The sequence below is a fragment of the Centruroides vittatus genome, unplaced genomic scaffold (genome assembly GCF_030686945.1).
Source record: "Centruroides vittatus isolate TY-2023 unplaced genomic scaffold, ASM3068694v2 contig_461, whole genome shotgun sequence".
Taxonomy (NCBI): Eukaryota; Metazoa; Arthropoda; class Arachnida; order Scorpiones; family Buthidae; genus Centruroides; species Centruroides vittatus.
In genome coordinates, this window is record NW_027122257.1 from 227,130 (window position 1) to 243,641 (window position 16,512).

General features: G+C 30.2%; 2 protein-coding genes across 5 annotated transcripts in view; both read right to left on the reverse strand.

Moving 5' to 3' along the window:
• LOC136977573 (anoctamin-4) overlaps positions 1-16,512 on the reverse strand; it is a 52,266-nt gene that overhangs the window by 15,708 nt on the left and 20,046 nt on the right. For all 4 annotated transcript variants that reach the window (XM_067273068.1, XM_067273070.1, XM_067273069.1 and 1 more), the window contains 4 exons: positions 4,942-5,048; positions 2,400-2,455; positions 2,271-2,327; positions 840-904 (listed from right to left, as the gene is read on the reverse strand). In XM_067273068.1, the coding sequence (XP_067129169.1) occupies positions 840-904; positions 2,271-2,327; positions 2,400-2,455; positions 4,942-5,048 (285 nt within the window). The remainder of the gene's footprint in view (positions 1-839; positions 905-2,270; positions 2,328-2,399; positions 2,456-4,941; positions 5,049-16,512) is intronic.
• LOC136977612 (uncharacterized) lies at positions 13,357-14,838 on the reverse strand. Its single transcript, XM_067273147.1, has one exon. It carries the CDS (start codon positions 14,836-14,838, stop codon positions 13,357-13,359), a length of 1,482 nt encoding a protein of 493 aa, XP_067129248.1.

Sequence of the window (16,512 nt, forward strand, 5' to 3'; positions counted from 1 at the left end):
TTCTTGACATTTTATTTGATTCATAATATATAATTTTTTATGACAAAAAATTTATACATGATAAGTATAAATATAAAGTTAGAGTTTTGAATTATACAATTGAAAAGAGACCTGTTACTAATGTAAATAGCACCCGTTTGGGGGCTCCTACTAATCATCCTACCCAGAATTCTTTGAAAAACACTACCAAGAGGCCATAAAATTGAGTTTAGACATGAGCCTATTCTGCCTACCTATAGTATTATAAAACACACATTACAAAGCAACTAGTTTGAATGAATATTAAATTTAATCATCTAGAACTTTGGTGTTAAGAAAACAATGATAGCAAAAAATTCTGTCACAATAGTGTATAAGAAAGTCCAAATATTATGGTATGACATCTCTTTCAAACTGTTAGAACAACTTCATTCAAAGAATAAATTTAAAATAGCAGAAAATATATAGGTTTTTTTTATAAAATTTTTATCTTTAAAAGATAGAGAATGTATGATTTTTGGAAAGTTATTCTTTGAATGAAGTTCTTCCAGGAGTTTCAGAAAGATATATCATGCCATAATATTTTGCCCTCCTCTTTAGCCCTAATATTTGAGCCTTCTTTCATCTTTCAAACTCCATTATGAATTAACATGTAAAAATTAGAAACACCCACTCAGTATCTTGGGAATGATTAGTAAAAAAGACTACAAAAGAGTATTTTTTTTTCGAGATAGGAAAGTTCATATTTTAGTTTATTTTTCTTAAGTGCAGCAGAGATACTTTTGAAAAATATTTTAAATTCTCTCATTAACTAATTTAATCACATAATAATTCAGCATAATAAAAATTATTACATTTACCTGATAAGACTTAAAGGCTGACGTTTATACCAAGAAGCTGGTCTCGCCCATTCACTGTACAACAACTGTAAAAAAGAAAAGAAAAATCATTTTAATACATTTGTTTTCTAAAATGATCACTTTTATGAATACTTATTTACATTTGAATAAGAACATAATTTATAAAGTAATATACAAAATAGATACAACACAACTTATTGGACTGAAATAATATAGTAAACACTTCAATCAAGAGCCTTAAATTATTTTCCAGTAAAGGTTAATTTGAAAAAGTATTTTCAACTAACATTTTCCATCTGTAATTGGAGATCATCTTCAGGTCTTGATTCTAAATTCATTGACAGAATGCTTAAATTGAACAATGATGTTTTTTGAAAAATTAAATGAAAGAAATTCTTGAGATATAACATGAATGTTATTAGATAATTTGAGTTTCTTCAGTTCAATAATTAGTTGCTGTGTGTTATTGATGATAAAGTTGTAAGTTTTTAAGTGTTCTTTAAGAATGTTATGCATGGCATTTTCTAAGGGGCACATAGAGAATTTGGAATTATATACCATACAATGGGTCATATGGTGTTGCTCAGTTTGCGTGTTTTCACATAGGCAAAAAGTGTCAGGAAAAGCAATTACCGCTTTGTTCAATTTTAATTTTTTGGCTAAAACTGTGTGGATAAATCTGGTGACACGCGAATTAACTCTTGCCGGAAAACACTTTAAGACTTTTAATTGAAATGTTTAATATAAAAAATGTTCTCGTATACAGTTAATTTCTTGAAGAAATTTCTTAATTTCATGAAATTTTGTTATTTTGGTCACTCGTTTAATGTTTACCAATTTCAGTTTGAAAAAAATTAAAAATATACTAAACAGTAAATAAAAATTCTTTTATTTGATCCTTTGGTTCACTCATTTGAAAAACTGATAGAACTTTGTGCTCCTAAATAATAAACTTATGCAACAAATTTTTATGTCTGAATAATTTTAATATCATATACTTGAATCCTACTGCAGAAATTAATAACTTTTTGTTTCTTTTTATACTCTTTCTGCTTTGCTATACAAGCATTCCTTTGTTTCATGTCCATTTAGTCAGATTAGTAATAGGACAGCCAGGTAATAAGGAATGAACCTAACATGTTCAGACTAAAGCACCCCAAGAAATGTTTGAAGATTAATCTGATGTTGAATCCAGTTTATCCAGTGTAGCAGGCAGATGTGTTTATTACTTCAGTCATACAATTGATGGATATATATATTGGTCAGGCCCACAATCAGACAGATGGACCTATCCATGGTCCCAAGAGTGGAGGCTGGTGCTTTAATCACCTCGGCCATCCAGCCATCAGATATAGATATTTGTATTCATCAGATATTAATGAGAATTGTTATCTAATACTAATTCAAATTATATCTTTTCAAACTACATACCCTTCTTTCATTTTTTTCTTCAATTTCTGGTTTAAAGGCACCTTTACCATATGGACCCTGAAAAAGTTTTTGAAATACATTTTAAATCTAATTAAATTTATCTATATTAAAAATTTTTTACATACTTACATCATGCAGAGGATAGGCAGCTGAATATGTACCATTGCTTAAAAGATGAGTAATTCCTACAGTCATAATAAATACAAGCAATATATAAACAAACAAACAAATTATCATAGTCATTAAATTATTTATAAAAGAATCAGTCAAATAAATGCAAAATAACACCATAAAAAAACTAATAAGAATGTGATTGATTTAAGTCCAAAGGTTGACATCATATTTATTTAAGTCTTGTAAAAGTAAAGTCTTGAAGTAATCTGCATACAAGACTTTTACATATGTATGAAGTATGAAGTAAGATAGGAAGTAAGAAGAATAGTACAAAGCTAAAATAAATGAAAGTCCAAGATTTATTTGAGATTAAATGCTTTTTGGGTCCAAACTTCTTGTTATCGGATCTCAGACTAGAAACTAAAACATGGAAGAGGCATTCAAAAGCCTTCAAGCATTTTGAAATTTCAAAACTTCCTACATTCAGATTTCAAAAAGTGAGTTTATACTATGCACATTCTACAAAATAAATTTGAATTATGTATGAGAACAGATTACAAGTTCCATAAATTATATCAATGCCAACAGAATTTTGATATCAGGAAAATTAAAAGTATAAAATTACAATAATATACCTTTTACCATTTAGTTATTGAAATTAAATGAAATTTGGCACATCAACAGAGGAATGTGACTAAAAAGTACATCAGTGAGGAAGCAGTTGTTCAAGGATATTAAACTAAAAAAATATAAATTGTGATTCAAGTATTACTACTATACTATGATAAACTATATCATATTTCATGCCAGCAAGTTCATCATATTTTTAAATAAGATTAATATGGTTTCTTGGTAAGTCAGTTTTAAAATTGTGATTTTTCAGATACTTGGATATCTTAGATAGCTTGAGCAACAGTTTAAATACTTTTTCAGCAACACTTTAATTTATTTAAATAAATATTTTCAACCCTATACATAGGTCTGCATCAGGTTTAATGTATAAACAGGAAGATTTAAACGATAAGTTTAATTATGTTAAACCTGATGTAGACCTATAAAAAATGGTCGAAAACATTTGTTTAACTAAATTAAAGAACAGTATTTAAGGTACTGTTCAAACTAAATTAGTTTCAGCTTACATAGAAGTGTTTTTATCCAAGATAATTCAAAATAATCATTTTTCTGTTACATAAGATAAATTGTGTGTCAAAAAAGATAGCAGTTATTCAGTTGATCAAGAATAGTACAATATATACAGTATTACAAGACGTACAAAATACAAACTTTTAGCAAAAACCAGCACCGATTCAAAATTGATATTAATTAAATTGATCTACAGTAGAGAGTCATTAATCTGAACCCCGGAAATCCAAATTGCCGGTAATCCGAACGATTTTCAGTCGGACTGTGTCGTGCTGAATCAAACGTTTTTGATACTAGATTTACTTCTAAAATATAATTTTCATGTTTTTATATTCTTCAATATATTTATTTTGTTTGTACAAAATGCAGAAATAATTTTTAACGATACAATAGCCTCGATTATTATTATAAAAATTTTCGTTAGGCTTAAAATCGACAAAAATTTAACACAAAGCGACACGCAACAGAGAAAAATTTGAACATTGGACAGGTTAATATATTTTTTTGTACATAATCGGTAATCTGAACAAATCACTAATCTGAACAACCCCAGTCCCCAATTGATTCGGATTAACGACTCTTTACTGTATTTATTAAGCTCTGAAACAATTTCTATATTTTTACCCACATAGAAAACCTTAATAACTCCTGGGTCCTCCAAAAAGAATTCTACCATTTTAAATTATTGTAATTATTTTAATTATTATCAAGAAATATGCAACACACACCAGTTTGAATGTAATTTTTTAAATGAAAAGCTTGTTATAAAATAATTTGTATGTGAATTTACATAAATAACTTCATGTTTTGTTGACATTTTGTATTAAAATTGTACTTAAAATTACATTTCAAAAAAATCTGAAGAAACGACAAGATTTTATTTGTGTTATTATTTTCAGTCTTTTAAACTTACAAAAAACTATATCATATCATATGTCAATATTTAAATTTCAGATTTTTCAGGCTACAACTTGGCTAAACTTTAATTAAAGTTTTTAATTAAAATTTGTTCACTATTAACTTGGCTAAACTTTAATTAAAGTTTAGCCAAGTTAATAGTGAACAAATTTAGTCAATAATTATGTCTTGAGTTGTCTATTTAAAAAAACATGCATGGGTGAGCACATAGAACTCAAGATGAGTCAGGGTCAGATCTTATGTCCGGAATATTCAAAATTATTTAATTATTAATATTAATACAAGATGGCAGTTATGTATCTTTAGTCCAAAGTACTTAGTTTGATTAGTTAAAGTTTAGCAAAGTTATAGCCTGAAAAATCTGGCATTTAGATATTTATATTTTAGTTTATATTAAGAAAATCATTTGTAATAAATGTAAATTTAAGCAAATTATAAAATGTAAATCGAAGGATAAAACAAAAATCCGATCCGACGATAATAAAAGTAATCGTACCCGTCGATCTTCCTCCATCGTCACAGGATGTGCGTAAGAGAATTTCCCACACGATACGACTCCTTTGACCAAAGCTAAAAAATGTTTCTTGATCTCGATTTACAAAGCTGTTGAAAAAGATTTTCTTTAATGGAATAAATTTCCAAAATGTTGAGAATTTCTCTAAAACATTCAATAAAATAATTCAGGTATTTTGATAGAAGTATGTTAGATAAAAAAGAATTAGCAGTTTTATACAGACAAATTTAAAATCTATTAAGTTAAAATTTACTGTAGGAAAAAACAAGAAAGTAAAAATATGGAAATTGCTTCCATTTAATGTATGTTTACTTATTACTTTGACAAAGTTAACTACATATGACAACCCAAAAGTTAGTTAACTATTATAAAGACTAAATTTTCTAAAAACTATTCACAGAAGTTGGACCTGATGAATAATGTAAAAATAAGGTTATTATTTTTGCTGGCACGAAAATAAGGTTATTTTTATATTACTAAATTTCCATCTTATTCAAGAACTTAATCATAACTTTTATCATATTTCTACCATTTATCCCCATTTTTAACTCTTTCTTCCATTGAATCCAAAGATTCTCTTAACTGTCCAAATGGACAGTTAAGAGAATCTTTTTTCCAGGTCCTGCTTACTCATCTAAATGCTTGACATTCTTGTACTTTATAATCTCTAATCCATAGCTTCGTGAATAAGTCTGCAGCAGGGTGGCCAGGTGGCGAAGGAGAGAGTTGACACATCCGAGACAGACCATCCACAGAAACTTTCTGGGGTTCTCTATGTAGATCAGATCCCAAGTTCTCCGGAGTGCCTTGGCCATCATCGGGTTGGCACTCTGGAAGACCCCCAACAGGTGAGGATTTCAGGTAAACATTTCTGCCAATTTTGTAGAATGAAAAACATTCTAAGCTCAGTTTTATGATTTATATTCAAGAGTATACTACAAACACACAAAACACGGTTAACTGACTTTTGGGCTATCCTGTATATGTAACTGGTTAATATTAGCAAATATGAAAATTATACATCAACAACAGAGAAATATATAAAAGCAGAATATAAACTGTAATAAATATAACCTAATGATATGTCAGATTAACTTTAAACATACAATTTAAATATTTGAAATAAATAAATTATTTCACGTATTATAAAAAAAATTACATCATTAGATCAATCATTATCATCAATCTTTTTTCCAATTCTGTTACTCTTAGCAAGTTAAATCTTAAAATATGCTGTTTAAGATGTGTGAGAATTCATTGTGAACCTAACCAATATGCAACTGAAATCAGTTTCAACTGCATATTAAAATGTGTAGTTGCCCCGCTGAGCTGCAGGCGATGGAACACTTAAAAGGTTTTCTCTTGAGGTGTATGATAATTTGAATGAACAGTTTTCAAACCATTGGACTGGACATACTTTTTGGTATCTGTCTATAGTGTTGCTATTACAACTGTACACAGCTGGAAGATGCTTTATGCACCATTACCCATAACTCTTCAGGCACTGAAATCCTGTTGGTCCTCAAGATTCTTACTTGAGTATTTGCTACTGCCACAAAGATCTGTTTTAGAGGCAGTTCCGGGCAGGCACACCTGCCGCTTTCATCTTATGCCTCTGCGACTCTTCCAAAGACACAATGTAACTGTACAGCATGTCACAAAAAATACAGAAATGCATCTAAGTGTATGTTAAACATAATAATGCTTAACATACTTCATCCCCATCTTCAGAATGTACATAAACTTGAACAATATTTACATTAGAAAACAAATCTCAAGAGGACAGAATCCTTTACCCAACGTACAACTTACATAATCCTTTTTTTTCTGTTGAATCACACTGGATTGGATTGATGGATAATGCAACGCAACACACGGGCCAAGGAGGGGTGCATCCCAGGAGGATTTCCCATAGGAAACTGACCTTGCCGCCTGTTAGTCAGGTATGAACCCATTACCAACTGTCAGTGTTTGGTGGTTTTATCCACTTGGTCACTGGTTGACTAAGATCAAGACATGAAGTTCGTCTTTGTGTGTCTTTCATCTTCCCAAAGGAAGACATGATAATGTATAGATATGAAATTTGTTAATTCATGCAAATTTATTACGATTCCTTTTTCATTATTTGCAGTTCCATTTTTCCCAAAATTCTTTTTTGTGCCAAATTGTTCATCAGCATTATAAAAATACCGTTTAAATTTTGCTTTTGTTAAATATAAATTATCAACATTATCAAAAACAAATCGACAAAATCATTACCAAATAAATAAAAGTTACACATAAATTCAAATTGTTTAAAAATACATTTAAAATATAGAAATAACATTTTTTAAAAAAAGAAATTATAAATTATAAACATTTTAAAATTTAACATAAAAAACATAAATAAAATATTTCCAATTTTAGTTCATTTTTATTATACTTATTTATACTTTAACATAAAAACATATTAATTCTAAATTTATTTTATCATTTAAACATTTTGTTTAATACATTATTCTAATCTACATAAAAAAAGCATCGTTCAATCGTCATTATGCTTAAAGAAAAAATAAAAAGCATAGACCTAGGACACATCTAGTAAACAAAACCATAACAAAATAAAAAATGGCCATCCACAACTGATTTTGACACTGTCAATACCAATACCAAAAGCATGCTATCGTAACTGCACTATGACGACACATTTCAACTATGTGGTGAACTGCCAGTAAATTAACATGGCACAGCAGAATGAAGAAGCCTGTGCAAACACATCTATGCACGTCACACACTGACATAAACCTTACTTACATATTTTGTCCATTTTCCAACCTAAGGATAGTTATATCCATGTACAGTACGTACATAAATGAAAAAAGAAAAAAGAAATCATTGCAAATCAATAGAGATATAACCAAGATAAAATAAAATATATACATATATATTTATATAGTATTACATTATCTTTATTAAAAAATATTATAATAATTATTACATTAAAAGAAACAATGTTAAAATAATTAAAATAAAATAAACTTTAATCCTAAACTTTTATGTTTTTACTTACAACACATTGTTAAAGGAATTTCTTAATAGTACACTCAATTTAAATTGCTTTTCTCGAAGAAAAATCTAGAAAACTCGAGCTTGTTCAGATAAGTTCGGATCGAGAGAAGACAAAGATTGGTAAGAGAAATAAAAATCCATACATGACGACGAATTTCAGAATAATTCAGCGTCTTCTACGAATCTTCATTTCTCTTACGGATGCTCAATGACGAGTATAAATCTTGAAAATACTCGAATTTTCTAAAATATCTTCAATCTGACAAAAGTAGTTTGAGTTGGATATTTATGCTATTAGAAACACTTAATTTCAAAAACAGAAATTTAGTAGTTCAGTATGGATAGAAGCATAAAAAGTCTGTTTCAGTCCATACAATATAAATGATAAATGTTTGTTTATTTTATTAAAAAACTAAATTATAAAATGATTTTTGGTCACTTGAAAATAAAAGTACTTATCCAGTCTTCACATAGTTATATTTAATTCTATCGTGCAGGCACTTTGCGAAGAATACACAATATTTTGTCTAATAATGTACATGTTGCCCGAATTGTAGAATAGAAATGAGCCACGTCACTATCAGAAAAATTCGAGTTTCCGGTATTATATATGGGACAAATTCTGCCCTTTACACCCCATTAGAGTGCTTTAAGGAAAGGAGGAAAGAGAATAATTAACAAGAAAAAATTAGTTAAGAAGAGAATGGAATTCAGTCAAACTTTTATATATTTGTACGAAAATCACTAAATTGGCCACAAAATATCTGCTAAATAATAATTTTACTATTATGAATGGACACCATTCGTGATCTATTCCATGCTTATATTAATTAAAGATTTTTTACATTCTAAAAATAATTTTAAAATATTATTTATCATCAAAATACTAAAAATAAAAAGTTTGAATTAATAAATCTTAACTTGATATTGGTGTAAATTCGAGCAAAGAAATACAGATTTTTATTAACAATTATAAGATGTTGAGGAGTCTAGGGCAACAATCAAGGGGTCTAGTTTGAAGATTCTGAACAGTACAACCATTCAATCAACTCCATGAATTTGGTAACGTATTTGCCGAAGTGTTTGTCACACAGCAAGTACACACATACATACACATGATTATTTGCCGAGCATCAGTTCATTGTGAGAAATACAATGAACCAATTCATTCCTTTAATTTACACAATTTAACAAAGGAGTGAGAAATGATTATTAGTCACAAGTAAAGCATCTACATCACTTGGTATTGACCAAATGTTTGCTCAGCATTTGATGAATACTAAACTGGTAGAGCCAGCTTTAAAATAATTCTTTTGGCTTGCAGAATAATATGTTTGAGTCTTTCTCCAAAACACATTTTGTCAGATCATTTTTCAAATAGAATTTGTTTAAATTCTCTAATTAATGGCTGTAGTATTAGTACCATTGTAATAAATTGTTTTGAGTCATTACTTTTTATTACACAGATTTATATTCCAGTAATAAAAATCTAGTATTTAAATATATATAAATAAACAATCTGCACCAACTGACAATATGTTTAATGCATTAATGAATTGTTCATACATTAAACATATTGCCGGTAATTCAGTAACGGTTGCGGAAGGCGACCATTAATGGCAATACCAGAAATTTAAGATTATAATCTAATGAAGGCCACTGAAGACAACAGAAAATGTTCATTTGTGTATAAAGGTTGATACAAGTGAGGCCATTGAGAACTTGTATGGAGCCTGGAGGCAGAGTTTGTTCAAAAAAGAATGCAAAAGGCATTCTTTTTTGAACAAACAAGACACACAGAATGTTACTTTATTAATAAAAAGCAGTTGTAAGATTTTCTTTTAGTAAAAAACACATTAATTTATAGGAATATGAATCATATGGACCTCCAGAATTCGTCAAGGCCCAGGAAAAAAATTTTCCTCTCGACTGCCCCAAACACATTGTTTATTCATGCAAATTTAATGAATTACAATTTGCCATTCATTCAATCGATTTTGCATTTGTTTTTTTATAAAAAAAAATACAAATTGTTTATAATTTTATAAAAATAAATTTCAGTTAAATACTTTATTTAAAAAATAAAAAAATAGTTGGTGAAATCACATCTGTTACAGAAATTCAATAAAATTTTTTATTAACTTCATCATATAAAACAACACTGCTATTAAATTAATTTTATTATTTTCACTAATTTAGCAATAAAAATTGCAATTCAAAAGATGGCAATTTTTAATGTCAAAAACAGCAAAAAAACTAGGAAGTAATAAAATTATCTTGAAAGAAATGAGGTCAAAGCTATTAGAAAATAGGAGAAAATAAAAATTAGTTCCATATTTTAAGTGCAATTCAATTTGAGATATCAAATAATAATAATAATATTAATAATATTGTTAAATAGATGTTCAAAGTAAAAATATGAACAAAAACATTATTACGTAATTATTCATAAACAGTTTATACAAATTAGATATTAAAAGAATTTTGGATTTGAATTGATTAGATGCGATAACTCAATACGAGCAATCCATCAAGGATGATTCTCAGGAAGACTTTATACTGAAAACTAGCTCAATTTAAATATTAAACAGATGAAGAAAATCCAGATACTTCTACGTGGCCAGCCCATCACTTGGGTGCAAATCCACAATCGACTACTGATGTTCAATGGTTTTATTCATTCATGCCTCTCTACTGGTAGCCAAGTGAATAAAATCATCGAATGTCAGTCTTAAAGACCACTATTGAAGGATATAATAGATCTTAAAGATCTCTTTTGAATAATACAGTTAGATTAACTGACAAGCTAGCTAAGTAATTATAGAAATTACATAATTTTGACTAAAGGTAATTGAAACAATATAGCCTAATAGTTATTCCAGCTGTATCATTTAATTATCAGCATAACTCAAGCTTGGTTTTCTATACACCCAACGACATCTACTTCTGTCTACAGCCTTAATATGACAGGGAAGTAGCAATGAATAGTTCGGGCAATGAATATTTGAAAGTGTATTCTCTCAAAAGGGTGAGTATGACACACAAACTGTACTAATACACTGAATTGCCTTCTGTTCTTGTAATTGTTATAAGCATAAAATTGCTTGAGAGTATGAATCAGGAACACAAGATGGATATACAGGTTTTTATTGATTTCTGAGGATACATATTTCAGACATGTCCCTCGTCAGTCCTCTTTTAAATTTCAAAGCTTTCAAACCAAAAAACCTAATTTTATCTGACAACTTTAAAGTAAAATATGAAATTCATATTCTAATAAGTGAAATTTCAATATTTTGTTTGATTTTACTATATATTGAGTGTTTAGATTTATGTGTATATATATATATATATATATAGTCTATAAATGCATACACCCACACACACTTACTATAAAATAAAATATTCAAACTCCAATTTCCAGAATATTGAATTCCAATATTTTTTCCAAGTTGTTTAACTTTAAATGGATTTATAGCCATCATTATTATTATTTCAGAAATTATTTATATTCTATATCCAGCAAATAAAACATTAAGATCAATAAATAAAAAGCAATATAGTACTAAAGTTTGAAATATTCTGTTCACCTGTAGCTTGGCTATGATAGTGAATGTCATTAAATAATAGAACCAAATATCTATTTCTGTCATATTATTCCCAATTATTCACGAATTATTTCTAACTACTGAATAATAAAAGTGATGTTGCATTGTTTCTACATACAACTGATGTGGAACAATATGGTGAACATCCATTCTAAATTATTAATTACAGCTTAGTCATAAATTTCAAAATATTTATAAACTAACAATTGTTTTCTGTATGAATAAATAAATCATATATATATATATATGTTGTTTTGTGTAATGGTGACAGATAGATGATATGTGAGATAAGGAAAAGGCAATAAATCTAGCAGGTTTCAATGTTATTTTTAAAAATCAGCAAGATAGATAAAATGGAAGTAGAAAGAGCCATTACAGAAGAATGCAAATGTTTAGACAAATGCGTAATTGATAAAAAAGAGAAAGGAAGTTAAAAATAAATACGTCGAAAGAAACTTAAATAGTTTGAACACAAAGAAAATGGAAAAATGTTGATTCAGACAGCTCAAATGTGTACAGTGAATAAAAGAATGTAAATTGTTTAGTTTCAACATTTACTTGCGTATTTAAAAAAAGAATATAAGATTTAAATTGTTCGTACGATCATTATTATTTAAAAAGACTATAAAGTTATACATCGGTGTATGGTGACACTAGTTACAGGGAAAGAACCCAAAATTTTGCACAAATAAAAACACAGGTACCAATTTTTAATTTGCCATTGCTGATAATTTGTTAACAATTTTGCTTTCTCTGTTTAATTTTTTCTTTTTTCCTTCCTTTGGCCAAGATCCCTCAAACTCATACACCAACGAAGTTACATATACAGTATATGAAAGAAAATAGAAAAAGAATTAGAATGAAACATTCTAAATAAATAAGTTTATTCTTTTTTAAAAATTGGGATATAAAATTGAGATTATTATCTGTACATTATACAAATTTAATAAATTTAAACCATGCATCAATCAAAAAACTTTTCCTGACATTATAATTAAAGTATGACTCATAGAAACAAATACTTATAAACAGTTTGAATATTTTTGTTATTAAATAAAATTATAGACATTTTATTTAGTACATTAGGACTTTTTCAACTTGATGTTTTATATACATTTTGTATGTCTAGATTATCAAATTATATTTTAAATTATTCCTCAGTCTTGGGCTCCTTACCTATGTGCCCACAGAAAGTGAACCATTTGTTGCATTAGAAACAGCATTGACAAAGTTAAAAATGTAATCTGAAGCAGATTTTTCAACTCTCATGATGATCAAGCAAGCTGCCCCAAATATTTCAGATAATTGATGCTCTACTGCATATTTTCTATCGTATTTAGAATCTGTAATTGTTGTTTTTTCTACTATTCCCCTTATGTAAAAATTCATATATTATATCAGAAAAAATTAAGCTAAAATTGTTAAATTAATTCAAAATAAGTTTACAATTATTTTACATTGTGTTATATTTTGTTTATTATATTTGTATATGACATGAAAATAATCTAAATAATAATTTACTGTATATCGCTATAATCACTAGCGCTTTCGACGAAGCTATTTTCGTCTTCCTCAGGTGGATAAAAACGGATAAAATCCTCTTTCAAATCAAAAAATTTTCGAAATGCAAAAACCGCTTAGAACTTTGGAACACACTCACCGATGGAACAGAGCGAGAAGAAATTTAAATGTGCGCGCGTGGTGACGTAGCGCATGCACCATAAATTACTGAAATATGGAGCTAGAGGTGTTGTTTTAATCTGTTATATAAGTTAACCCACATAACAGGCAAATCAAGCGTGGGCGTGTTGCACGGATTTAGTGCAGCGGTAAGAAAGGCCTCCCAAATAAACACGACGCTCCTGTTATTACAATGCCTGAGCATCATCACCTGGTCCCATAGCGGGGTGTATGGGTGCTGTAACACCATTCTTGCTAGTTCAGTGTCTGCTTTGCCTGCCCTGATGGAAAGTTGGTGTTCGGAAATACGACAGGCCAACATTCTGGTTGTCGCGCCAACGTAGTGGGTGCGAATACCGGAAGCAGTATTTTCCAATGGGATGGAGTAAACTCCAGACCTCTCTAGTACGGAGGTAGCATCCCTGTCGTTGCACAGTAGCCTCCTAAGATTTGGCCGTGGGGAGACTGGTAGAAAGAGCGTGTGTTGCCTAAAAACACGGCAAATACGTATGGTGACTCGGCCACAGAACGGTAATGTGGGAAGGACTACCGTGCATTCGTTTGGAACGTGTAAGGTCGTGGGAGGAAAGAGCGATTTTTTGACCTTGTTTAGGAGGTACCTGTACTTGGCATTAGTGTACCCCGCCGCGTTTACTGCTGAGCGAATGGCATTAAGCTCAATGTCGACAGCCGTTTGACTGGAAGATAACAAAAAAGCCCTTCTAATTAATGGGGCGATAGCTGCATTAACATAATGCTGCGGCTGGAATGCTGTAGCAGGGATTAAAGGTGGTAAGCAGTTGAATTTATGGAACACGGAGTACGATAAAGTTCCCTGGGATTTGGAGATGTTTAGATCTAAAAACGCAATAGCCCCTTCATTTTCTTTTTCCCAGGTAAAGCTGATGGTAGAATAAACTTTCGTGAGTGCAGTTTTGAAGGCGAGGAAATCCTCCTCCGTTTCCTGCCAAGCAACAAGGATATCGTCTACATATCTGAGGTATAACAATGGATATGCTATGGTGAGGGGGAAATTGAAGACCCTTTGCTCAACATGCCTCATGAGTAACTCCGCCAATACCGCAGAAAGCGGTGAGCCTATGGGGACCCCCTGCTTCTGTAGGTATATCCTCCCATTAAACCGAAAATAATCGTTTTCGGTAATAAAAAGCAAGGCGTCACGTATCTCTAAGATCTGCTGCGCTGTAAAGCACTCCTTGATGAGAAGACTATTTGCAAGCATGACAGCCTCGAACTGAGGAACTGAGGGGTAGAGTGCAACAACATCCAACTTGTAAAAACTATACTCATTGCAGGATGAGTTACCCAAGACGGAAAAAATTGATGTTTTTGCTTCAATGGAGGAAGATGTAACCCAGGGAGGAGGAGGCAGGAGCCCACTTAGTAGCTTGGCGAGCACCTTTTCCAGGTGGTAGGTTGGGTGAGTCCTTTTATTAACTAGCGGCCTCAATGGCCAACCCTCCTTATGAGTTTTAACCTCGAAAAAGAGTCTGGGATACGCTACGTTTGATGGAGGATCCATGCGCCCAGGAAGAGCAGATATACTAGGAAGAGATATTATTTTCTTAGTCTTCCTAAGAACGGTAGGAGTTGGGTCAGATTGTAGGACTACCGTGTGGGAGTGGTTGAGGAAGTCCGCAGCTCTGGCTAGAAAGTCGTCTTCTTTACACAGGACAAATTTCTTTTCCTTGTCCGAGATCAGAAGCCGTAAATTGGACGTCTCCAAGTACCGCCTTACAAGGTGGTTGGTTCACAAAGATACTGCTGTCACTCGTGGAATGCCATTGAGAAGTGAGCGTTGAAACGATGGAAAGTTCCATACTTGGGAATTTGGTGGCAGCTTGACAGTTCTTGAGAATGGATGTGAATTTTCTCGTTTCTTGCTTATGAAAGAGATCAGCGTGCAGTCCACCATCGTTACGATTTAATTTACTGTAATATAATTCTCACAAATGACTAACGGTCAGTACAAAATTTGTTCATTTTGTTCTTTTTATTAGTGTTTCAATTACTATAAGGTATATAAAATAAAAAAATTAAGTAAATGTTAATGAAATTTAATGAACATTTAAAATTTTTAACTGAGATATTACTTTAAAAATTGCAAATGTGTCATTATCCAAAAGAATTGGATATAGGGCTATTGAGAGTGCTTATAGGGTCTGAGAACAGAACGGACCCCTTTTGCCTATTTTTAAATAAATGAAATACAGTCAAACCTGTTTTTATGCGCCCTTTTTATGTGCGATTTTTATTTGTGCAATTTTTTTAATGCGAATTTTTAATTTGTGCGGGTTTTTTTTGTGCGATTTTTTATTTGTGTGGTATAGTTGGCGACTAGTCTCGTGCGATTCGTCATGTCTTACGTTGACTTATTATAGCTAAATAAACTTATTATAGCATAAATGCACTTATTATAGTAATATTATTGCATGAATATGCGAAAAATGAAATAATTTACTTTTTAAGTCAACAAAACACCACCTGGACAAAAATATGTAAAACAGACGATAGACCAGACAATGCAGTCAAGTGCTGACATCTGTTGTCAATAAATTCTATTTCGTACGGTTTTGAGTTATTTTCTATGTGAGACTTTTTTTATGCGGTCCCTGTTGACCGCATAAAAAAAATATTTTTTAATTGTGTTGCGAAAACTATTATTTACAGCCATTCGTGAAGTTTTGTGAGATTTTTTTTATGCGTTTTTTTAATGCGGTCCCTATCCCCCGCATAAAAACAGGTTTGACTGTACATTACATGTTTGTTTATTAATTAATATCAGTCTTAAATATTTTATTTTTGTTAATAAAATTAACATGAATTTATAAGATAGGAACCATAATGGGCCTCTAAGTTTTCTCTGGGCTGGCAGAAAAATCTTGAAATTTTCCTCTTGACAGCCTTGCCTATGTATATTTCTTTAGACAGAACTGTTAGCATTTAAATTCTTTTACAATAATAATTATTGTTATTATTATTGTAAAAAAATTAAATATATCTTCAGATAAATTTATTTCTTTGACATTTTTTAAATTATTTGACAAGTGAATAAATATCAATTTGTAAACTTGCATGTATTCAAATTTAAAATCAATATGAAATGATTACAACTAGTTTGCATGCACTGTTAAATGGTAAAAGATTATAAAACCTTCAAATCTACTTAACTCAACAATCATTAAGAGCTTTAGAT